We start from the raw sequence: 24,646 nt of genomic DNA, 5'->3' as shown, positions 1-24,646 counted from the left end.
TTGTTTACCTCGACTGATAGAGGGATTGATTGATATGCGGGGTTTGACGCTCCAAAACACCATATTATTATGAGAGACGTCGTAATGGAGGGCTCCGGAAATGTCTAACACCTTGGGTTTTTTAACGTGCACCCAAATCTGAGCACACGGGCCTACAACATTGTTTTTCTAGACAAATAATGCCATTGTACGGTTATATTCATATACATACGTACCTCCAATTCTTTCTTTTCAGTTCCCCTCAGTGCAAACATTGTCTAAGAAGAAGACATCATTTGGATGCCAACATTGTTCATCAGCAACGTTACTACATTAAAGTTTTTTGCCTTGTGAAGTATTGAACAAGCTGCCACTGCTATGGACGCGTCAGCCAAATCATGTCGCGCGCGTTATGCAGAGCTTGCAAGTGGAGTGTGACGTTGTCATTTCTTCAGCCGCCCCCTTTTCATGCGGAGAGATTTGCTCGGTCTATTCGTTGCTGCCTATGCTCTTCGCTTGAATGCGAACAGCGGGAAGCATGTAATTACTCAATAGCCGACGTGGATGAAGTGTGGAGTTTCGATCAGACGCACTTCTTGCCACGGAATACCACAACGTGCTGACGCAGCACTCCATAATCTTCAACACTACACAGTCAGTCATAGTCACAAAAAAATAACAATTGGAGAGAGTGACAGCGTTCCATTACACATGCTCATGGTCATGACGGGGCCTGACCTAACTGCTTTACCCCACGCCATTATTTAAGGCGAAAACCCTTCGTGTCCAGCACTCGCATCTGTCCGTCCATACCCTGTAATGGTACCAACTGCGGCTTCTCCTCCTCACACTCTCCCAGCAGTCACGGGATGATACCGTGGCGCATGGCAACAGTTGCACCACCACAGCTGTGGCCTTTCCCCCTTACACTCTCTCATCAATCACGTGATTGCCGAGATTATGGTAAAGAAAAGAGATGACATAATCAGTATAATGATCGCAGGCTTTCGTCGAACACACTTTGGAACTTACAAAGAGTTCTCCAATTTTTCCTGATTAGCTTTTTGCTCGCTCGTCAGGATGAGAGAAGGGAAAAAGCGCTTGAAGCGCGCGACAAACTCCAGCGAAACTCCTTCCCATTTTTGACGCATTTGAGAAATGTTTATGAATATCGATTAGTTAGGCATTAAACTTTGATACTGAGGTCAATTGATGGTTACTTAGAAAAGTTGAACGTGACCCTTTTAAGGAAGTGAGCGTTAGTGGAAAATTTTTGCAGTTAAAATGCTCAGAATTCATTCAAAACGCTCGTATCCAGAGAAATCAACAAAGCAGAAAGACGAGGGCCTGCACAAGTTCTACTTCTGAGACTTTTGCAAAAGTTGCGATTAAGAAACTTCGTATCCGACAAACAAATCGGAAAATGAATCGTCACTTTAATGGATGAATTCGTGTAGAGTGCAATTATTTACCACAATAATATTACATACCGGCATTACAATATTTTGGCGCCTATATGGAAGGCTGAATGCGAAGCTTTTTTCACTTTTCTATGCGTCCTTGTAAATTCGTACGTCACAGTACAATCCGCTCGAAAGCAAAATTTGTTTTGTCCTTTCGGATTTCGTGCCCTGTCTAGTCTTCGGCGCTGAGGAGTAACTAAAATGAGAGAAGTAAGGTTAAGGACAATTCACGTACAGGCAACTATCTGACCAGGGGGATGTTTTCCCTTGTAGGATTCTATAATTTTTCTCTAGAAACAAACGAAGAGCTTCTCGGACAGAGGCACCAAACTTAAAAGAGCACCAAGCGCAAAAGGAAAAACTATCGCCGTCCACCCACGCATGACAACTAGAAAGAAACCACTTCGGTAGAGTGTAGTCATGTATGGGTGCCAATAGGCCCCGGTATACAGAGGCAACAGCGGCAGCAAGCTGCAGGACATGGGAGCAAGGGCAACCTAGACTCGAGAAGTTCCTGCACTTACGCACGCAGCCACTAACAAATGCAGAGAAATATACTCTGTAGAAGGAAAACAGAGAGGGGAAAAAAGAAGCTGCGAAAGTGACTAGGGGACGGGCCGTGAGTGCATAGATCGAGAGGAAAGAAAGAAGCGTGGGCCGGCAGCGTTGGCGGTCCGGGGACTCTTAGCGAATGCACGCTGCAAATATTGACGGCGGGCCCCCGAGATCTTCAGCTGCGGGAGCCTTGCAGGACCCTCACGCGCGAGCGGGGTTTGCAGCAGCAGGAGCGGCCGTTCCTGCTGCTGCCGGTTTTCTTCTTCCCGCCGTCAATAACGTGCCAGCCGTAGCGTCATCACCGTCGCTAAGTGAGTGCATCCTCGCAAGAGTGCCCTGATTCTGCCAAGGAACATACCAGCCCAACCCCCCTTACGCTCCCCCCTCTCCCCCATCTTTCTCCCTTTTTCCTACACGATACCCCACGCTCTCGCAGCCTGCTGTGAAAGGCCTCGCCAATAGCCCAGAAAACCGGCTGGCCGGGGAGATGAGCTAAAATGCGAGAGAAAAAAAGAAAACTAAAATATGACACGGCTCTCTTGGAGTCTTAAGTCTTGGCCTGTGCGTGCCCCTCTCCGAGTTCCTGTGCCTAGACTCTCTTCTTCATTCGTTTAATTTTTCTTTGTCATCCCCGGCGCCTCCCTTTTGGAGGTAGCTTTTTGTTCTATTTCAACATAAAGGCCCGATAAAGGAACAGTGTGAGAAGGCATGGTGGCAAGAAGTGCGGAGGGCAAGAGAAAGACAGCCAAGCGAAAAGGGCCTTGAAGAACGGAAGAAAGAAAAAGAGAAGGAGGCAGAGGCCAGCGCAAGTCGTGGGGAAAAGTTTGGCTGTCGAAAGTCTCGGGTTTCCAGTACTCTAATGCACCCGGCGCCTCTGAGCTGGCGCGTCCGACGCCCTGCCAGCTCCGAGATGGCGTCAGGGTGGAGTGTCCGCCCGGGCGTTTTCTCGTACGTGGACCTTATTTCTCGCCATTAACGACGCGCGTGGCTTGCTCGCTCACTCGTCCTGAAGTTCGTTCGCTGCTACATCTACGCTCTCACGCGTCGATACGCTCTCCGCGATCTCGCAAGGTCTCCAACATCTGTAAATCTGCGGCATTCGCTCACCGCATTCTCGCCGGTACGACTGCAAGCAAAGCGCGGCGTAAAGCAAGCTTTCATGAAATCTTGAGACGCGTGAGTCTAGGAACTGTGTTTAGAAAAAGTGGGGAACGATCTAGAGTACTAGGTACTCTACTGTGGGAGAGCTTAAAGCCGTCCCCATAAGTGCTGAAACTCGAAGAATGAACTATCATTTTTAAGCACATATTTTAGTGGGATTGCAGTACGCAAATAACACAGCGCCGTGCACAATCACAGGTGAGCGTACAGAAGTAAGGCCCACTGAGGTGCGCCAGTAACGTGGTTATTTGTAGGCACCATTTTTGAGCAATTAATACTTTTTCAATCATGAGCTTGACGGATACCAGCCTTTTCGAATGTGATAATCTGATCTCTTATTGAGGTCGTTTGCCAATTTAAGTTACCACGCTCCATTACTGTCAGGATGAGAATGGATGACCGTCATCGTTGCCTGCAGCAGCTTCAGTGATGCGCTGCTAAGAACATGGTCAGAAGTTCATTACCTGGCAAGGGGGAAGGTAAACGTTGTGAGAGAGCATTGTGCAATACGCCCACTGCAGAGCGCATTCAGGCCAATCAACACAGTCCTGTGCTTGATGCTGCCACGCTATATCCGCATACTTATGATGGTTACTCTAGACCAAATAGACAACTTTTCCCTATGCTGCCTTCGGAGAGTTCTGGTGCCTGTTGTACTCCGCAAGCATCGATAGAGCCTCGAACAGAACATGAAATAGTCTGGTGTACGGAACACATTGAAATGGAAAGGAACGATCGGGCAGATCATCTGGCTCAAGGCATAACCAACCTCGCCGACACTACCGCCTCTCCGACACCCAATGAAGCACCAAGAGACACACTCGAGGCACAGAGACTAGAAAGGCGAACCAAAGCACCTCCTCATCCCAAACACAACAGAAGAGAAGCGAGGAACTGGTGCCAAATACGCGCTAACACCTATCGACATTTACACAGATTTCGCAAAATATTTCCCGAAACACACAGCAACGAATGTCCATTGTGCGACTCCACCACGACACCCAAGCGCACAACCTACACTTGTGCACAGAGCATACGGCTGACGTCAACTCACCGCTTACCAAGAGCAGGCCTAAGTAGGTCCACAAAGGCGCATTCTTCGAACTGGACTTGGCAAGCTAAGTGGTGACCATTGATCAGGCCCGGCAAGCCGCAATTTCCAATGGGGCCCCGAACGAGGGGCTGCACCAGAAGTAGCCATGGAGCCTTACACATACAGGAAAGATGTTTATCTCTTTCTCTCTCTCTCATAGTGGCAGCGTTCGTTGAAGAACTAATGCAGTGTAGTCCTTCGTAACGTGCTGCAGTCTCTCGCAAGGACCACAAAACGCGCACGAGGGGCTGACAAAATGTCGTTTTCTGGTCACACATCCAAACAAAGCCAACCACCAGTTCAGTAACTGTGCTCTAGCTAGACGTCGCAAGCCTCAATTGTGAGAACGCACCGCTGGACAGATAATCTTATTTCTTTTGTGTTATGGAGTTTGTTCTTAATTATTCATCATATAGTATCTGCACGATTTCAAAAAATGTCGCTTAGAATAGGGTCATTGACTAACTCTCATACTTGGCTCACAGCTCGACAGTCGATATCATAGAAGAAACTAATTTGTTTTTCGCTCGCTGTCTACATATATTGTAATATACACGCACAAAACGCTTATTTCGTGTATAAAGCAAGCAAGTACTTAAAATGTTATTCATCCTTGCCTCAGCTGTCAGTTGAAATATGCATCACAAGCAAAATATAAATCAGCAATAACGCGTATTTCGTGAATAAAGCCAGCAAGTACTTAAAATGTTATTCATATTTGCCTCAGCTGTCAGTTGAAATACGCATCACAAGCAAAATATAAATCAGCAATATGTCTCGTTTAGGAGATAAAAGCAGGCATAAACGCCCGAGAACAAGATTTGTCGTATGTTACGCGTTCACCGAGGAAAACAAAACACAAGAAATAAAAAAGTGCCCAAAATTCGAGTAGTAGTGAGATTGCGTAGCTGCTGGAGAAGTGCCAAGGCGTGTGGTGCGTACCGCCTCCCTATCAGGTTGTTCCCGTAATGCACACAGTAAGGTAGCGAAGTGCCCACTGTCCATCTCGCTGGAACGTGGACCGACGCCCCCATAACCACCGCACGACGGACGCCATTTTCTAGTTTTCCCAAAAGCTTCGCATGGACGTTCGAAAGGCCACCCACCGATCCCCTAGCCTCTCGATCCCTCTTTTTTCTCCAATTCTCGCTCGGACACTGTGGAGAAATAGGGAAAGATAAAAGGGAACACAAGGAGCGCGGCACGTGATGTAAGAGTGATTGAGACTGAAAAAAAGAGAACGATGAAAAAATCGAAGCAGCAGAATGGCATTACAAAACCATGGGGAGCGAAGTGGGATCATCAGCTTTTTTTTTCTGTTCCCCTTCGCCGCACTCAACACTCTTTTCGGGCTGTCCTTTCCCCCAAGTGTTTCCCCATTTTCTCTCTTTCTTTCAGTCAAGTGCACCTCTGTCAGTCATGGTCCTTCTCTCCCTTTTTTCTCCGATTCCCATAATATATAGCAGTCACCCCGCCGCAATGACAGGAAAAGGTCGGGGTAGGCGAACATGCCGGCAGGCTAGCGAGTGACTGGAAGCGGCTGCAAAGCAACTGAAACGAAGAGAAACGCGGGAAAATAAACGCAGTTTTGCTACAAGCAGCACAGTAGTAGAGTTAGTATTCACTTTGGCTGACAGGCGCCACTGCCCTACAGTTTTATTGATTATGATTTCTTGCGGCCTACCATTGTTCTTTCTTTAATCTTTTCTGAACTGTTGTGCCGCACGAGCGAATCTCGTTGAAAAGGCAGTGGCGGAAAAGAAGAAAAGGCCTAACGGGTAGACGGAGCAGTGCAAAGCTGGCGTGGCTTTGAGTGCTCCAACGGAAACGTTTTCCTTGGCTGCGGTTTTTTTGACGGAATTTACACGCGTCTTGAGCGGCGTAACGTTGCACTATCATTCGGAGCGAGCACGCTCAATAACGCAGCCGCAGCGTCAGAAACAAGGGCTCGGGAATGGGTAACAACACGATGACAGAGAAAGTAAAGGACACAAGTCGAAATCAAGAGTGATTGAACAAAATAAAAATGAATGCTAAGATAGAGGGGGAGCGGGGAATACTCGACCTATGAAATCGCCTCGCGTTTTGCCCGTCTTCTTCGCTCTCCCGTCGAACACGAAAAACCACGCGAATTGGGCGTATATACACGCAGATATACAGAGAAAACGTATCCATACGAATGAAAAAGGAACCATGGATCCAAGTTATTCAGCAATAAAAGCAACGGATGAACATCGGTAAAAAAGAAAGGTGAACCGCGGAGCAAAAGTGGAGGAAGCGCAGCAAAGGAGGCGCAGGAGCCAATGCCTGTAATACGGGGCAACCGAGCAGCCTGCTTGCGTTGGTGGATTATGTTTCGTTCGTCAGTTTGTTTGTTTGTTTGTACGCGTTTCTCGCGTGTCTCTCGGGAAAATGTGAAAGAGAAAGGGAGAGGGGACCGCCATTTTCGGCGTACGTGCGGTGCAGCGTAGTAGCCACTACCGGACCATTAGGTTCCTTTGGGGAATAAAGGAAAAAAAAATAACTCGTAAAGAAAGAAACGCAGCTGCGAACGCACGCACAAACACGCACCGCAATCCAATAAAGTCCAATTTATGCCGCTTCCCTTGGGCCGCCGGTATAGGGTGAGCGTGCGTGTTATACCTGTCTCCTTTCCTGCTGTCCCTCTCTCACTTGTCCCTCAAAACCTTTCTCTGGCTGTGCTCGTCGTATTCCCGATTCACTCCTCCCCTTTTGCGCATTTGCCTGCTTTCCCGTCGGCACGCACTTGCCTTCTTCTACCCCTGTAAAGTCACACTAGCCATCTTGAAGAACAGACGTGGAAGTGGGAGATCCGACCGCCCTTTCAGACCCCGCCATGAAGGAGAGCAGCGGGAAAAGATCGCTGTTCCCAACGGGAGGAAAAAAAAAGAGGAGGAGAGCGAGAAAAAAATCATGCTTGACAAGAAGTAAACCGAGTGACTTCGCCTCCCCTGGGCCCCCGCATCCACTTGCTGCCTGAATAATGCACAAAATGTTGTAACTCGCTCACTCAAGGGTTGCACTTTCTCCCGCGAGACCTACCTAATCTTTGTCCCTTTTGTTGCTTCTATTTCTTCACGCTGCTATGCTGCCGCCATTCATACCCTCTTGTTTCCCTACCCTGCTGGTCTGCTTTATTTCTCGCGGTAGTAGAAGCACGAGAAGAAAACACGACCGCAAAGAGCACTAAGCGACTGCGTCATGTTGCTTCACGTCATGAAGCCCTCAAAAGGACCTGAAGTGCACTCAGGTACCCCGAGCGGTCTTTCTCTTTCGCTCTTGCGTGAGGTGGGGCTGCAAGCGGTACGTCGTGTCAATTTTTACCTCTGTGGCATTTCACAGGTCTACGTGCATTGCAGGTACACTTTCTTATTTATGTTACATACCAAGATATATTAGGCGCAAGGCTGAGAGAATATGCAGAAGTAAAAGTATGGTGTGTTTTTGCCCTACACAGAAAAAAAAACGAGACAGGGAGGTGGAAACAAAAGGGAGCAAAAAGAGCTGCGCAGAAAGATAAAGAGCAAGTCTGACTGTACCATCACAGCCGGTCGCTATTACCACTAACTTTCGCTGCGCAATACTGCTTTCCCGTCGCACTAAAGAATGAAATTAAGGCCACAGCCACTTAAGCAAGCCTATTATTCTCAAAAGCGGGTACAGTTCTTTCACCAGCCGTAGCATCGATAACTTCTGGTGTCGTAATGCTAGGAATCGACAGCGCAAAGACACAAGGACAGAGAAACACATTAGAAACATTAGACGTGGCGTCTACTGTGCTTTTTTATTTGTCTGTATATGTTCGCGCTGTCTCTATTGAACAAGTCCGACAAGCGACGGGACGCTACAATGCTGTGTCAGTGATGGGTTGGCGTTGTCTTTACCAATTCATTCGGTTATCGCATTAGTATGGCTAGCTCGCCCGACTGTGATAACTGCCATTGTGTAGAAACTCTCGACCATGTCGTGCTCCATTGCCCAGACTTTGAAGAATATCACCGAACCCTCTAGTGTGCTTTAAGGAAACTGTATAATCGACCCTTTACACTGGATAATATCTTGGGTGCGTGGCCTTCAAGTACTTCAGCCCAGAAAGCCACACGAGCCCTTCTACAATTCTTTATGGCAACATCACTGTCACTGTGCGACTGCCTGTGAAACATGAACTGTGTGTGCGGTGTGTGTGTTATGTGCAATGTGTACATCCTCCTCTTCCTCCTTCTCCTCTCCCCTCTCTCTCTTTCTCTGTTTTCTCCCTTATCCCTCTTTCTTCCCCCATTTAGGGTATTCTAAACTGATTTATCATGTGACGTCAGTTGGGGCCTACACACTGTTCTTTGACACACCAGATGCAGTATCCGTCATCAGTGGAAGCCGTATTTTGCGAGAATCGTTTGCCTCAGATATTTAGAATCTGACTAGTTAATTCAGCACGATGTACTGTTAGACCATCGAACAAACACACAGAGAAAGCGACACATTTACGTCTTCTGACGTCATTTATGTACTTTCCTGTGATTTAGCCGTTGCCCGAACTAAAAAACGAACAAACGAACGAACGAACGAACGAGCGAACGAACGAACGAGCGAACGAACGAACGAGCGAACGAACGAACGAACGAACGAACGAACGAACAAACGAACGAACGAACAAACGAACAAATGAACGAACGAACAAACGAACGAACGAATGAATGAATGAATGAATGAATGAATGAATGAAGATACGTCACTCTATGTAGCCAACTACAGCCAATGTCTCATGTGAGTCTTAGTGAATGAGAAGAAATAATAAAAAATAAATTGAAACATCGATAAAATTGGAAGCTGATGTGCGCGTGTACAAGAGCCAGTGACTGAAATACTTAAAACTTATATCTTGAAGTAATTTGTCACGAAGCAGCACAGGAAACGGGAACATAAGCCACGCTTTTGGGCTCCAGATTGTGTTTCGTCACCATATCCACGCAAAGCACGGTATGCAGTCACGGCGGCAGAGAACTGCCCCAGCAACATCGTTCACGCCGCAGCGCAATGCTACTGAGCCGCCAGGTGGGTGCATTTTAGCGAGAGTATAGCTCTAACCCAAGAATAGAAATAGCTGCTGGCCAGTGAGAAGTGAACCTGAGTGAGACAAGTTAAAACTTGACGCCGTTTTCTTGTCTTCAAATTACGAAGTACAATAAAGACCTTTCTTTTTTGCTTGTTTGCCCAACAAATCTCATAATCAAATGTTGTTGCTAAAGTGCTATTTATGGCATGCCTGTACACTCTCCCACTTTTTTTTTACGTCAATGGCTCAAACATAAGCAATATTAGAGGGAGGGTCTATTGCGCTCTAAAGGGAAACTAACTTCATTTGGAGGTCAGCAGTGGAGAAAAAAAAACACGGGCGGGCCTATGGCTTTCCGTTCGGCGTCAAGCTTTCGCAGCAGGAACGACAAATGAGTGTTCGAAGCGGGCACCACTTGGAGGCACGATTAGGCCAGTGAGCGGCAGTTTGTCGGATCGCTTTGCAGCAGTTCGGCACTGGAGCCTAACCTAATTTTTGAAGCTCACTTCACGGGCGAGAGTCCTCATTATCTGCTCTTTGACTCGCACCGTTTTCAAACGAACTTCCCTAATGGGTCTCGCCAACTAGAAATATTAGAAGAAAGACGACGAAAAAATGACACGCTCCTATGGGACAGCCTGCACGCTGCGTGGCGCCTGCAACAAATCGAATTAAACGACTCATCTCTCTTTGAGTGCCCACGAGGCGGACGCTCCGACGAACGGTTTCGCGAAATCAGCTTAGATGAATCGGAAGTGGCAGCGAATGCGACCGGAAGAGGAAGTGACGATATTGAGAGCTCCCTGTTTCGCTTTGGTCGATTCGCAATGGCTTTTGAATGCGCGGAGCTTTCAATTTTATTAGCGCGGCTCACTCCGTTCTGTTGCGGGCGCTACAGCAGGCATTCGCTGGGTGCTCTCATTCGCACCGATTTTCACGTTTCTTTTTTTTTAGAGGTTCCAATTTGCTCTAGGGCGTCCTCACCCGATTCGTTGGTATTTCCGGCTACCCGCACTGATGGTGAATAAGTCAATGTAAAGTTCTCTTACTAAACAAGAGCATCCGTGTTTGATCACAGCTTCTGTAACAGCTACGTTCCTATATGGGGGAAAAATACGAGATAAGGTCTATGCCTGCTGATTTGAGTGCGGAGCAAGGAGTCCCCGGTGGAGCGAAATGTTGAAGCGCGCCAAGTTTCTTTCTGTTATACCAGGTTTTCAAGCTTTCACCCGATGACACTGTTTCTTGAGCACCCATATTTGGGCTTTCAGTCGGTGATTTATGATTGCAGTACAAAATGAGAAGTTTATTTTGTGAGATGGTGACCTTGGTTATCCCGTGTCTGCGTTTCGCTTTAGTCGCGCGCTCATTTAACAAATGCCTTAGACACAGACATCAACTGCGTTATGAAAAAAGAACAAGCTTGATATCAATCTATTTTAGCATTCGAGAATTTCACGAAGGCTTCGGAATACCTGTATAAAATTCACGTAGAAAACATATACTTCATAAATATCTGTTGATGTTATTGCAAAGGCAACACGTAATTAGAAGCTAGAGGAAACATGTTGGGTCAGTTTAGTTATCTTACTCATCCGTATATGTGCAAGCAACAGAAGGTTCGCAGCACTTTCTCGCCACGTGACAAGGATAGATAACACTGTTAAATTCTGTCGGAGATTTAGAGATAAATATTAAAATACAAGCTTCCAAAAGTCATTCATTCGCAAGAAGGTGAGGGAATGGGAGTACAGTCAAGAATATCGTTTGAGAAAACCAGTGACCCTTTGCAACGCTTTTCTGATGTGCAGCCGTAGGAACGATAAAGAGGACGAGGAGTGAGGGGGACACTGATTCAGGTTTCCGCTCTGTTCTCTCTGTGGATAAGCGGAAACTGTGGAACACTTTTTAGGGGCGAAGCTCCTTAGGGCGTGGGCTGTGCGTCCCCTGTAGCCTGTATGTAGCCACCTCTAGTTTAGTTCTTGCAGTGTTCACTAGATGGCGGTACCGTCTCCTGTATGTAGCCACCTCTCGTTTAGTTCTTGTAGTGTTTACTAGATGGTGGTACTTGTAGCTGATGATGAAAAGATGCAGGATGTTATAAACTAGAAAGCGGTACTTGTAGTTGATGAAAGACGCGGGATCTTATAAAATAGGAATGATGTCACATATGGCGCGTGTCATTGGTTGAAGGCAATCGTTCAATTTATTGCGGCGACGTACGCTAGAAGGAGCGTTGTAATAAAATCCGTTCGCTGTTGGCGCGCGCTCGGAGTCGCCGGATGGATAAGGCTGCACAGCGGAGAGAGCGCAAGGCGGCAGCAGCGCGCGCTCGCAGACAGAATCCCGATGACGGATAGATGCACGAACGAACGGACAGACGGATGGTCGGACTCACGGACAGATGCATGGACAGACGAACGGACAGATGGTCGGACGCATGAATGGACGCGCGGATGGTCGCGCGGATGGACAGAAGTACAGGTGGGCTGACGCACGCTTCGCCCCATTCATCATCATTCATTCCGGGGATATGCTGTGATGTTTTGATATTTTGTAGAAAGTTTTCATCATTAAGAAGGGTATCACTAGAAATTCCGTTACGAATCCTTAGATTAGCTTTAACAAAGTCAAATTTACTATTCCTAGGGGCACATATCCCAGGTCACAGCAACGGGAAAGTGTGCGAGGCCGTGCAAGATTTCATTGTACAGTCGAAGAGATTTACTGAATAACCTCGATTCCAAAAAGGTTCAAAGTTAGTCAATGTAGACTACTGAAAAGTTTTCTTTAATATCAATCATATTTCTCCTTCGGTAGCAACTAATTCATCAAAATTTTTCGTCAGGAATAATTTGCAAAAAATAAATACGTTAATATTCTTTTGGCTAGTATATATATATTGTTAAGCTACCCGATTCTTGGCCAATCCCCCTTGGGGAGTGCGAGCCACAAGTAGTTTAGGATAAGATCTACATCTACATCTACAAAGAAAATCGCTGCTGCATTTGGTCAAGTTGATGCAGCTGAGAAGATTTCAGTGATTAAGGTTTGACACGATGCATGTCAGCAGCCTTCGTGAATCACAAGGGCGTCAGCGGAACTTTCAATTCCTGTCGTGATAGTTGGTCAGAGCGACGAATACGCATCTATCTTGTGCACAATCATTGTTTCATCCACAGCAAGATAAACTTCCTTTAAAACCAGAATTTAAAAGAAACAAATTCGGCAAAATTATAGGCACAAAAAATTAACACCATAAATGCTTAAAAGCTTCATAAAGAACCATAATCACGAAGCGAACAAAAGTGAACGGACGGAACGTAGACAGCCAGCATGCAAAGAGCGCTAGCGAATGGTCGAGCATACGAATTCTTTTTTTTTCTTTTTTTTTGAGCGATAAATTAACTCGCGGTGACGAGAGGGAGGAGAGAGTGACAGAGTGAGGTCGGTGACAATACGGAGACGGAATGGCGAGAAGCGAAATAAAGCCGTTCCTATGGGCATCACGACTTCAGAGGTGCAGGCGAAGGAAGGAGGGTTGTCGGGTCATTATCTCTCCCAGGCTAATGTAGTTATAGGAGCGCGTGTTATACGGGGTGTGTAGAGGGAGGTAGAAGAGAGGAGGGGAGGGTTCTCCTGCCTCGACCTCATGCAGCGCGGTCCATTCCATTCTGAGCGCCGGAGCCGCGATCGACGGCCTCGTCGCATAATTACTGCCTTCAAGCGTCCGGGGCTTCTTTCTTGCCCCACGGCCGGCTATTTTCCCTGACCGCGGACTGCCGGCGGTGTATACACCACGCTCAGTCGGTGACAGGCAGCTCCGTCTTTATTAGCGCGCTGCATGCGCGACATAAAACACTTGGCCACGCGGTGGCACTGCCTCCAACGGCAACGCGAGAGAGCGGGTCGACCTTCCTTCCATCCTTATCAGCGCTTTCGTGACACACGATGACGCTGGCATGCGCAGGCGATGCCGTGGGCATGGACCTCGTCTCGCGACGGTGTACACTTGGAAGTGTCAACCACTGCACGATTGCCCCGCCGCGGTGGTCTAGTGGCTAAGGTACTCGGCTGCTGACACGCAGGTTGCGGGTTCGAATCCCGGCTGCGGCGGCTGCATTTCCAATGGAGGCTGAATTGTTGTCGGCCCGTGTACTCAGATTTGGGTGCACGTTAAAGAACCCCAGGTGGTCAAAATTTCCGGAGCCCTCCACTACGGCATAATCAAATGGTGGTTTTGGAACGTTAAACCCCACAAATGAACCACTGCACGCGCGCGCGCGTGTGTTTACCGTCTTCCCTACCGCGGGGGGATCTAGCCGACATCAGCTCGGATGTTCGTGCGATCACGTTACTTACCGATCGTGTCCGTTACGTACTGGATACAGCCTTGTAGGTCATAGAGCAGATTGTGTGCACGAGGGAGTAAAATCTCGCGGCATATTGATGCAACGCAGCGTCGTGGAAGCTGTTACTACACTAACAGCGGCTGGCAAATGCCACGTTCAAAAACAGAAGCACCAGCTGCTGTGTTCATGCGAGGACAATGGGCTAGCGAGCATGAGGCTAGCAGCTAGCACTTGTGATAACAGAAGACATAGGAGCTAGTCTGTACTGCTAGACTTTTCTTTTGTGTGTGTGCGTGCATCAATCGTCCGACTGGCATACACATACAGATGTAAAGCTTTTTTTGGGGGGGTGTGTGTGTGTGCGTACAAAAACAGAGAGTGATCGAATCACTCAAGTTTTAACGCTTGCGCACTAAACCACTGAAAGGGCGGTAGAGAAGTGTATTGAATATTGTGAATACTAGACAAGCGTTACCTCATAGAAAAAAATAAAAAAAGTGATTGATACGTGGGTTTTAACGTCTCAAGAATAAAAAATACAAACTTAACATGTTATTTCACTCTAGTACGAAGAGCGATGAAATAAATACATTTGAGTTTCGTACAAAAAATACAATCGCTTTCTTAATGCAAAAAAAAAGGCCGACGGGCACTTTCACACGTAAAAAAAGACAAAAAATGCCTATGGTAGATTCATGAGCACTGCGGAGGAGAAATAGTATCAGCTAAAAAATGAAAACAAATGACGTTTTCTTCTCCTTCCTTAAATCAACCCTTAGCGTGGCAAGCTTATTATGCAAACGCTGTGACGAAGAATGAAGATTATCTAAAATAAAAACACGAAAGTACCCATTTCATTTACTGGTAAATAGATAATCACGAACGCCAATCAGTTTAGCGATCTGAATGCATTTATCAAAGAGTTGAAAAAAGAGGGGGGAGAGGTCGTTGGTGTGCGAAAACAAGTCATTTGTGCACTTCGTTTTACACTCGTGCCTCTTTCTTTTTTTTTCTTTCAAATAAAAAAGAGAAGAAAGGGTTATTAAATTAGGGTAATGAAGGCGAGAAGACTATAGCGCGTTTGCAATGTGGACGGTGACACAAATAACACATGCACGTGCGAACAATAGGGTGCGACGAAGACGCGGCCCACAGTAACAGGAGCTCCACAACTCCCAGTGGGACAACACGAAGTACATAAAACAGACACGCAGATTCGGACTGGATGCCTCAAAGCCGAGTGCCACGCACGGCAACGAAATCGCTGCTTCATACGCCATGCTATGTGAGCCTCAAAGTGGTCGTTTACTTGTAAAGTTTTGTATGCACGCACAGCAAGTAGAAAGAACTTCGTCTTTTATTAGTTTTTATTGAAGCTGCATATGTATGCGACAGTGCAAGGGAGTCGTGGGACGAGAGTTGCTGTTCTTCGTTTCACAGTTTTGTTTTTTCGGTCCCGTTATCTCTTTTTGGCGTACTGCGCGCCTCTCTGTGAATGGCTTCACGCGGTAACGCCCCAATGCTCGCTCCTTTGTGGCGTCAAGCGTGAATGCTTGGGCCGCTTGGTGGGTGCTGAGTGTCGGGACGACAAGCAAATGAGTTTGCAATGGAACAAATGAGTTGTATAGCAAGCGGCGTTCAGATGCGAAACAGGGGTATAAAAACGAGAGAGAGAGAGGAAGAGTAAAGTTTCGAGGTGGACTAGCCGTGGACCGGGTCAGACACGCTGAGCCCGTCCCACGCTTAGCCTAGCCATTGAAACTATATCAATGGAGACACCTCTAGATGGTTAAAAGTGCAGACGCGCACTATTTCGAAGAACTCTACACTGGGACACTACTCTTCGTTAGTTTTTAGTTGAGGTTGTCAGGCAGACACTGCTTGGAAAGAAAGAGGTGCGCCACTACCCCCTCCCCCGTCACTTCCCAGCTCACACTTTTCTGGCGTCTAAGTTTTTATCGAGTAAAAGGAGCGATTCTGAAAGGCATACATCTGCATGTGAGTAGATACAGTGGAGATAAGCGAGCAAGCAAGGCCACATATGTGCCCACGAGTGCGGACCACAGAGAGCGCCTAGAAAAGTGACCGGTCCGCGTTGTGTGGGTTTAAGGAAGACACAAGGGTGCGCGCTTGACGCTCTCCTCCCCCTCCTCCCCGTGGTCAGGAGGCCATCCACAGACACGTCCCCCCAAACATGCGCAATGCAGAAGCCAAGCCAGCAGTGGCAGGCAAACTGGTGCAGCTGGCAAGCGGGGGGTGCTATCGGCTGCTGTCAATAATTGACGCGATCGCCTAGGCATACGACTATGTATGCGGAAGGAGAACCGGAGAGAAAAAGGGGGACAATGGGGAGAGTGCAGCGATGGCTAGAAATGCGAGAGGAGAGAGGTGGCATCCGTGATAGAGGGGGAACGACTTCCGAGGTTCTTCGGATAGCTGGAAGCATGGATACTGTGCGGAAGGGTATAACTTGGGCCAGTGGCAGGGTGTAGGGAGGGTGGCTGGGTTGGTTTGGCTGGCTGGCTGCTGCTGAGAAACATGAAATATTGGGGCAACGGATCGCGCGGGAAACATTAATCTTGCACCCCATCTAAGCTCTTTCTCTCCCTCGAAGAGGGGGCAGCACACCCGAATAGCGTATATACCGACGCAAGAGGCGCACGCGCTCGCTTTGGGCGTTGAAGCCGTCCCGATGGTGCATGGCGTAAAGACAAAACACGCGGGCGAGGGTAATCCATTAGAGAAGAAGCCGAGAAGGGGCGGGAGAAGGGGAAGAGTATCTCCCCCGCGTCAGCCACGGCGGCGCCGCCGGAGCGCATTTCCATCGGCCCCGTCTCTTCAGCTCCGTCTTGATCCCCGTGTTCTCCGGGAAAACCAGGCGTCCTGGTCGACCAGCCTCGTCTGCTTGGGCTGTCTCATTCTTCTCTCCCGATATCTCTTCTTACGCGTGTGCTCCTTAAAAGGGTTGCAGCGGCTAGAATACGGCTGCCTCTCCGTGCAGACTTCTTCGTTTTCCTTTTCCCGTCTTGCTCTCCATCGTCTTACTCACCCCTTCAGGGATAAAGGCACTCCCGAACTTACTTGTTGACCCTTGTCATGCCATGGACGAAAAGATAAATATGGGGACGGAAAAGAGGTCGCTGCTCGCGCCGTATGCGTAAACGTCCGGATGTTAAGGGGCTCGCGGCTGGTTAATGGAAAGCCATTAAGGTGCCGGAGCAGGCGACGCGTAAATTATTTGTTCGCGCAGAAAACGGGCGCTAGTCCGAGCGCTGTAAAGGTGCGTCCATGTTCGGCGGAGTCGTCGCACTTGCAGCGCATCGGCCGTTATTTCTCGTGTTCATTTTCATATCTCGTGGAGCGCGCCTTTGTGTGATTTTGCTCTGGGATGTTGCCATGTACGCCGTTGTCTCCACCGAGAAGCTCGTTGCATGCCCCGTAAGACGACGCAATGTGCGCTCTTTTCTTTTTCTCTCTTTCATCATAACAGGAAGCAATTCGACCAGCAAATAAAAACACACGAGAAATTTTGGTTCCTGAATGATATGCTTTGTAAAACATAATACAATATTAAAACGAGATTTTACTAAAAAAGTCACAGTTTCGCCATAAGGGCGAAGCAATAAATGCAATAGCAACGCACTCGAATGCTTTATGAAGCAAGGCTACCATTATTAGAATCAATATTATTTGTATAGTAAACATGCGCTTTCCAAGTAACCAACTTTTCTGCGGCGCGGCCACAGTAGATGACCACAGCAGGGCTCGTGCGTCTATAGTGACGGCGTTGGTGAGACGTGCCTCCCGTAGGCAGCGCGTGCTGGTACTAATTAAGCGCTATATACTTCGTGTGTCGCCGCTGGTGGCAGCCTGTTATGTGTAGAACGCATCTACATGTGTACGGCAGCTCCAGGTACACTTCGGCACAGTTTTTTGTGTTGAGAACGCAGCCCGTAGAAGCTCCCGCCTGCTGTTGGAGCAAGGGCCACGCGCTGCTCGTTTCATTCATAAGCGTCCCCCCCCCCCTTTTGTTCACCCACGAGATAAGCGCACGCGCAGTTGACCCCTGCCCCAAAGGTGATGTTCGCTCCACAGAGGAGGCTAATACATTCTTCCCCATATATCGTAAAAACCCGCGTATAGCCCGGGTTTTTTTTCCTAAAATTTAGGGTGCGAAAATTCAGCCCCGTACTATATGCGGATCCCAAAAAAAGTTTCGGCCCGAATTCAGTTTTGGTTTCGGCATTGGTTGGTTCTATAATCATTATCAGATGTCTGCGCACTTCTACGTTAGGTGGCGTGGTAGCGTGAGCGGCGTTAGTCCTAGAGACCTACAGGTACAGGCGTGCATCAGGCGAGCAACAGTGGCCATTGCAATCCCTTGGCGCACATCACGACAGCCACGATTTTACTTCCGTGATTTTAAGCCATGTCGGGACCGCGCAGGCAGTACTCTGCTGCCTTTAAGAGGAAAGTTATTTCTACTGTTGAAACCATCGGCAACTGCGCCACGGAGCGGCAGTTCGGCGTGAATGAGCGGAGCATTCGCGGTTGGCGGAAGCAGAAGGAAGCCCTTTTTGCATGCTGCGGCAAGAGAAAAAGTTTCCGGGGACCGAAAAATGGAGCATTTCCAGACGTGGAACGAGAACTGACGGACTTTGTTCGGGAGCAACGAGCTGCACAACTCGCTGTGCACATTGAGCTGCTGCAGCCAAAGGCAAGGGAGATCGCTCGAGACAAAGGCATTCCGCCTGCGGACTTCAAGGCAAGCAAGCATTGGGTGTCTCGCTTCCTGCGCCGCGCTGGGTTCTCCCTACGTCGGCGTACGTCGGTCTCGCAGAAGCTGCCAGAAAGCTACGAAGAGCTGCTTGTCGCCTTTCAGAAGCACGTGATTTCTTTGCTAAAGGCAGTCCCCTTTCAGCTGGGCCAGATCGGCAATGCTGACCAGACGCCCATATACCTGGATATGCCCTCGGCTCTAACGGTGCATCAAAAAGGCTCCAGGCAAGTTACCGTGTGATCAACTGGAAACGAGAAAATGCGGGTAACTGTAATGCTGTCCTGCACGGCAGACGGGCGCAAGCTGCCACCCTACGTGGTGTTTAAACGAAAGACGCTGCCGAAGGGGGAGACGTTCCCAAAACATGTTGTCGTCCGCTGCCAGGACAAGGGGTGGATGGACGAGTCACTGGTGTTGGACTGGATCAAGTCTGTGTGGTGTCGACGGCCCGGAGCACTGCTGGGGCTCCCATCGATGCTTGTGCTCGACGCGTTTCGGTGTCACCTGGCGGACTCCGTGAAGCGACTGCTGCGCGACTCCCGCACCGAGCTCGTCGTCATCCCGGGCAGGATGAACTCCCAGCTACAGCCACTTGATGTGTGCCTTAATAAACCGTTTAAGGACTACATCAGGCGCCTGTATATGGAGTGTATGAGGTCCGGAGAGCCAGAAGTGACCCCTGCCGGATGGCTGAAACAGGCCTCGCCAGCTCTGCTCTGCTCGTGGATCGCCGAGGCGTGGGCCCGCATTCCCGAGGCGCTCGTTTGCCGTGCCTTCGCTCCATCTCAAACGCGCTTGATGGCATGGAGGATGAGGTGCTGTGGGAGGACATTTCGAACAAGGGAGATTCGGAAGACAGTGTGTCAGACGAAGACGACAACTAATCGTGCGCGCGCGTGCGTGCGCATGCAAGTGTGTAAATAAATGCATTTTTTTCTGTTTTCCTCGAACAATATTCGCGTGAAAATGTTTTTTTCTCGCGTTTGATATCCCCGAGTTACACCTCGAACTATACGCGGGTCTGAACCATACGCGGGTTTTTACGGTCTATATATATATATATATATATATATATATTATGAGAGTGCTGTTAGATCCCCCGCCATCCTCTCGACCACTCTACCCAGCACCTCCACCACGTATGAAGTCTTGGTTTAGATTACCTTTTATTAGGCCCGAGGAACCGGCAGCCGACAGCTACGATGAATGAGCCAAGATGATGATGCTACGCGACAACGATGAGGATGCATGAGCCACACATGATAATGATGATAATGTACCGGTGAAGAGGATGCGTATACTAAATGCCCACAATATATATATATATATATATATATATATATATATATATATATATATATATATATATATATATATATGTGTGTGTGTGTGTGTGTGTGTGTGTGTGTGTGTGTGTGTGTGTGTGTGTGTGTGTGTGTGCGAATGAAACCCAGCCGAGACTGTTCACATGGTTGCTATCGCAATAAGAAAATGTCTGGAAGTTTGTATCTAAGTCTTGCCACGGGCTGATGTCGTATTTTGTTAGTAAAATATGCGGGAAGACTAAGATGATTATAGGCTTTCGGGCAAATTTGAAGGTGACGTCGACAAACAAACAGGTAAATAATTGAATAAGTATACACGTAACCACGCTTCGTAGTCTGTAACCCCTTTTCTAAGCATACCATGACAAAAACCGTAATGTCAAAGTTCATTCACAGCTACAGTGTTTGACTTTGTAAGCCTTTTCCAGTTACAGAAAACTTGCCACTGCAGTGTGCCGACAATTCACTCTTTCAGTTCCTCAAGCTCGAAGCGTTTTATGACAACTTATGAAAGGGCTTATTACCTGTCAAGCCACGAAGGAAAAGAATAAGTCGAACTTACCCGAAAATGACCTCCACGTTGTTTGGCAGCGGTTATTGTATTTATCACCACCAAGTTCTATAATACTTCCACTGCATTTTATTAGACTGTACATTGAGAAGACAAAAAGAAAATAGAATAAAGAGACACGCAAATGAACTGCGGTGAGAAATCACGTAAAGGCAACTAGACTCAATCAAACTGCACACAGGATCCCTCTCAACTTCAAATTTCAAATGAATAAAGAGCAGTCGTGATTACGGAAAAAACTTCAGCACTTCACGTCAAAAGAATGCCATTGATGAAAACCTTCAAAACAAGCAAAAAAACAGAGAAAGAGTTGCTTGAAACGGTGATCCTGGATGGAACCTTAAGCGCGACCACAAGAGGGCAATCCTTAAAGCAAACACCGGTCGGCTCAGATCCTATAAATAAATCTCGAGATGGGGCGGTTCGATTGTTTTAATGGGAAGACAGCTCGTGCGAGCTGAAGTGTTTGTCGACGGGATTAAGCGGTCTCCTGGAATAGCGCCGACTCGACGGGGACTCCGGATAATAAATAACGAAGAGCGACCTTTAATCTTTCACGTGACGTGTCTCGCTTCGGCTTCAGAGGCCGATGGTAACGTATTGTGTTCTCGTGACTTCTTCGAGCGTTTTATCTCAATTCACAGTTCACCCTTTTCAGAGCCGGAATAAAAGGCACGAATTGACGGAAAGCTATGGAGTCTCTACGATTTTAGAGTTCAGAGATCTGAAAACTCGCGAATCAAACGCCCGACTCAATTTATTTGTCAATTTGCCTATTTCCTTACTTTCTTAATTTTTGTAGTTTCCTTTATTGTGAAAAAAAACTATGCCTTGATTGACTGACTGACTTATTGAATAATTCATGAAAGAATCGATCGAATAATTGGTAGATATACCAACAAATTATTCGATTGCGTAGTTTATTTCTCGCTTGCTTGATTGACATGCATCTTCTTTATGCATTCCAGGAGGTTCTTCGTCGGTTCATAGAAAGCTCCCAAGCTTCGCAGAGCCCATTCCCAATGTGACAGTGGCAGCAGGACGAGAAGTGACCTTGACATGCGTCGTGGACAACCTCGGCAGCTTCAAGGTGCGAATTGATTTTATGTAGTTTTGAACCGCGCAGAATACTTTTACACACACATCTAATCTTGGGGCACTTCCTTTTTATCCTTTTTTTGTATTTTTAAACCCTGGGCATGCTCATATCACTTTTCCCTCGTGCGCCGCACACTGTTCTGCAGCCCCTCATTTGAAACCAAGAAACAAGATGTGTAGGAAACAAAACCGCTAGCTTAGCACAATAACAGACAGACAGACAGACAGACAGACAGACGTATAGATAGATAGATAGATAGATAGATAGATAGATAGATAGATAGATAGATAGATAGATAGATAGATAGATAGATAGATAGATAGATAGATAGATAGATAGATAGATAGATAGATAGATAGATAGATAGATAGATAGATAGATAGATAGATAGATACCAATACAGAAAGATTAAGAGGTTAACTGGACTGGAAACAGTCGGTTTTCTACCTTACAGTAACCAAGGGTAGAGAAGAGAGAAACAACATTTATTTTTAAAAAAATGTAAGAATATAAAATGCAGCTGTAACACACACACAGACAAAGGCAGGAAGGTATCCAGAAAACAAGCATAAGGTTAGCTACCCTGCACTGAGGAAGTAGCAAGGGGAGACAGAAAAGCAAAAAAAAACAGTGGGATGATGTAGAGAAAGGGAGGAAGTTAGAAACACAAACGCAGACGCCCAAACACACAGGAGTGCCACAATCGTTAAACCAAGCGGGTCAAAAAAGATGTTTTAATACTCAAAGCGCTGCTTTCAAGGGCCACATTGAAATGTGGCGGGAACAAATTACACAGCAGTGCTTGTTTCTGTGCGCTGATGGAAATTTTCATAACAGAGATTCATAATAGCTTGGCTACGCGCAATGGTTCGCGAGAGGGAAAGCAATTGAACACTGACCGTAAACACAAAGACCGAAGCGCCAGACATGCTGAAGACCACAAGATTGGTTAAAAAAAGTTCCCTTGCATTACACTGTTCCTACGAGAATGTTCCAGCCAGTGATAATGAAGAGATAATTTTAGCTATTCAGCCTCTGGCCGATGGGGGTGACTCTTTGAAACGAACGGGTCGTGAATTTAGCCCGTATTCGAAGAACGGCAACTTTATAAACTGATGCTGTGGAATTCAGTTTTTTCTTTATGTGAGGCAGTATGCACAAGTTGTGCCTTCACAATGATCTAGCACGCAATAATCGACAGAGCAATTTAGCAGTGGAGCTGTTTATGCCAGTCTTTGGTTGCAATCCGTCGCCAGAAAATTATCATCACGAAAAACTGCCATGCGCTATTTTCGTCCACTTCTCCCCACCCGTCCTCGTCTTCGTGCTTCTGAGAACACGCTGCCAATTTGTCCGACGCACCATTCTGATAAATCAAATGGTGAGAGAACGAGTAATGGGAGAGAGTGAGACACAAATAGAAATAAACAAAAAGGTGCCGAAAAAAAAATCTTGACGAGGCGGGATTCGAACCCGCGTATCGACGATCTGTAGGTGAGCATCGTGATTCCTCGGGCATGCAAGAACGCTAGCAGTGTATAACATACACTTGTATAGTTTAGTATAGTACAGTACGCTGCTTGAAATGGAAGCGAGGATGAGGGATCTGAGGGAGAGGAGGAGAGAAAGAAGTGTACATGGCACAGCACACCTTAGAAAAAAAGGGAGACAAAAAAAGAAATAGAGAGAGAGAGAGAGAGAGAGATTACAAAAATATAAAAAGAAAGAATTAGCAAGAAAACGAGACAAACAAGAGATAGGAAAACGCAGAGAAAAAAAGATATGAAAAAAGAATGAAAAAAAGGTAAGTCCTAGCAAGAAAGGCAGTTCAGCTCCAGCGTTCCTCCAGGCATGGTACCACTAATGCTCAGATGACTGTTCTTTTTTTTTCTCACCATTTTATTAGCGTGTAAGCTGTGATGGAAAGCGGCAAACAACACTGCCGAGCGTTGATTGGAGCTCGGGAGTGCGGTAACAATCACTAAACGAGAGTAGAGAAACAGTAAAAAAACAAGAGAAATGACAATTCGCAAACCAGCTGCTACCCGACCGGCTGTTGCACTTGTGGTGGATATATAAATACGTATCAACATCTGCGGCAACGAATTGGTCGTCGTCGCTGCGCCACGCTGGAAGGAACACCGAGGCAGAGACGACAGGCCGCGTCGAATGAAAGCGCAATGCACCCACTTTCTCCTCTCTTACCTCGACCCTGTCGCCGTGTTATAGTTGCGCACCTTTTTTGCGCGCTGCGCTCAGCTGAGTAACAATGTGCGCTGCCAACTCGGATAACTCCTCACCCTGGCGTATTCTTTCTCGTTTTAACTGGCCGCTCTCTCTCACACCATCTCTCCGTTTTTCTTTCTTTCACTCTCTGCACACGTCAGGCGGAGGTTTCAGCGGGTGCCGAGCCCGTAACTGCGTCTGTTGCGCGGTTATTCGGGGCTTCGTCAAGTGAGGCACCACGGCGCACAGCGCTACGTGACACGACTCGTTGGCGAACTTTAATGACACTTCCTCTGGGCGAAATCGAGGGTACTTCCCGCCACGTTTTCTTTCCTTTTCTCTCTCTCTCTCTCTTCATTCTTTATTTCTTTCACGAATTCTCCTCTCTACAGCACCCCATATTACGTTGGTTTCCCAAGCGCCATTGCGGTGGCCCTTCGACCTCTCTCCTCCTTCCATTACGTTTATACGCAACGGATGATACCCAAAGCGCGGCCAGAAGTCCGCTCTCTCAATCCACTATTTGAGTGTTTCTTTCTTCCTTTCTTTCTAGCTTTAACGTTTCATCTTATGCGTTCATTTTCGCTTGTTCCGAGCGCTCATTTCACTCAACTCGCCCCGTCGTCCACTGGTCCACGCTCTTCAGTACAGTGCGCCATGCCGCGGCCGTCCACTGACGTCTCTTCGCGTCGTACAATACCGTCGTGTGAAGAGCGCGCACGTCCCATTGTTCCCCTTCGCTAGATTGTCAAGCGGCCTTCTCGTATAAGAGCAATAGCAATGTAGGCGCTGGTGTTGATGGCAGCAGAGAGTACCTTTATATATACACTGTATTTTGTGGAGTTTTCTTTTATTTTTTATTTTTGGAGTCCACGAGTGGCTGTTAGATGCGCGTCATTGCGGCGTGCACCACGTCTCGGTGCCTGACGCACCACTCCGTCTTCGACGCTCTGTGAGCACGAGGGTAC

General features: G+C 47.4%; 1 protein-coding gene across 1 annotated transcript in view; it reads left to right on the top strand.

Moving 5' to 3' along the window:
- The window catches only part of LOC119165342 (neurotrimin), a 188,667-nt gene that overhangs the window by 139,836 nt on the left and 24,185 nt on the right, over positions 1-24,646 (top strand). Inside the window, exon 2 of the mRNA XM_075896172.1 lies at positions 21,322-21,443. Coding sequence (XP_075752287.1) covers positions 21,322-21,443 — 122 coding nt within the window. The remainder of the gene's footprint in view (positions 1-21,321; positions 21,444-24,646) is intronic.

The sequence above is a fragment of the Rhipicephalus microplus genome, chromosome 1 (assembly GCF_043290135.1).
Source record: "Rhipicephalus microplus isolate Deutch F79 chromosome 1, USDA_Rmic, whole genome shotgun sequence".
NCBI lineage: Eukaryota > Metazoa > Arthropoda > Arachnida > Ixodida > Ixodidae > Rhipicephalus > Rhipicephalus microplus.
The sequence above is the reverse complement of the archived record's forward strand: the minus strand, read 5'-3'. Positions and strand labels throughout refer to the sequence as shown.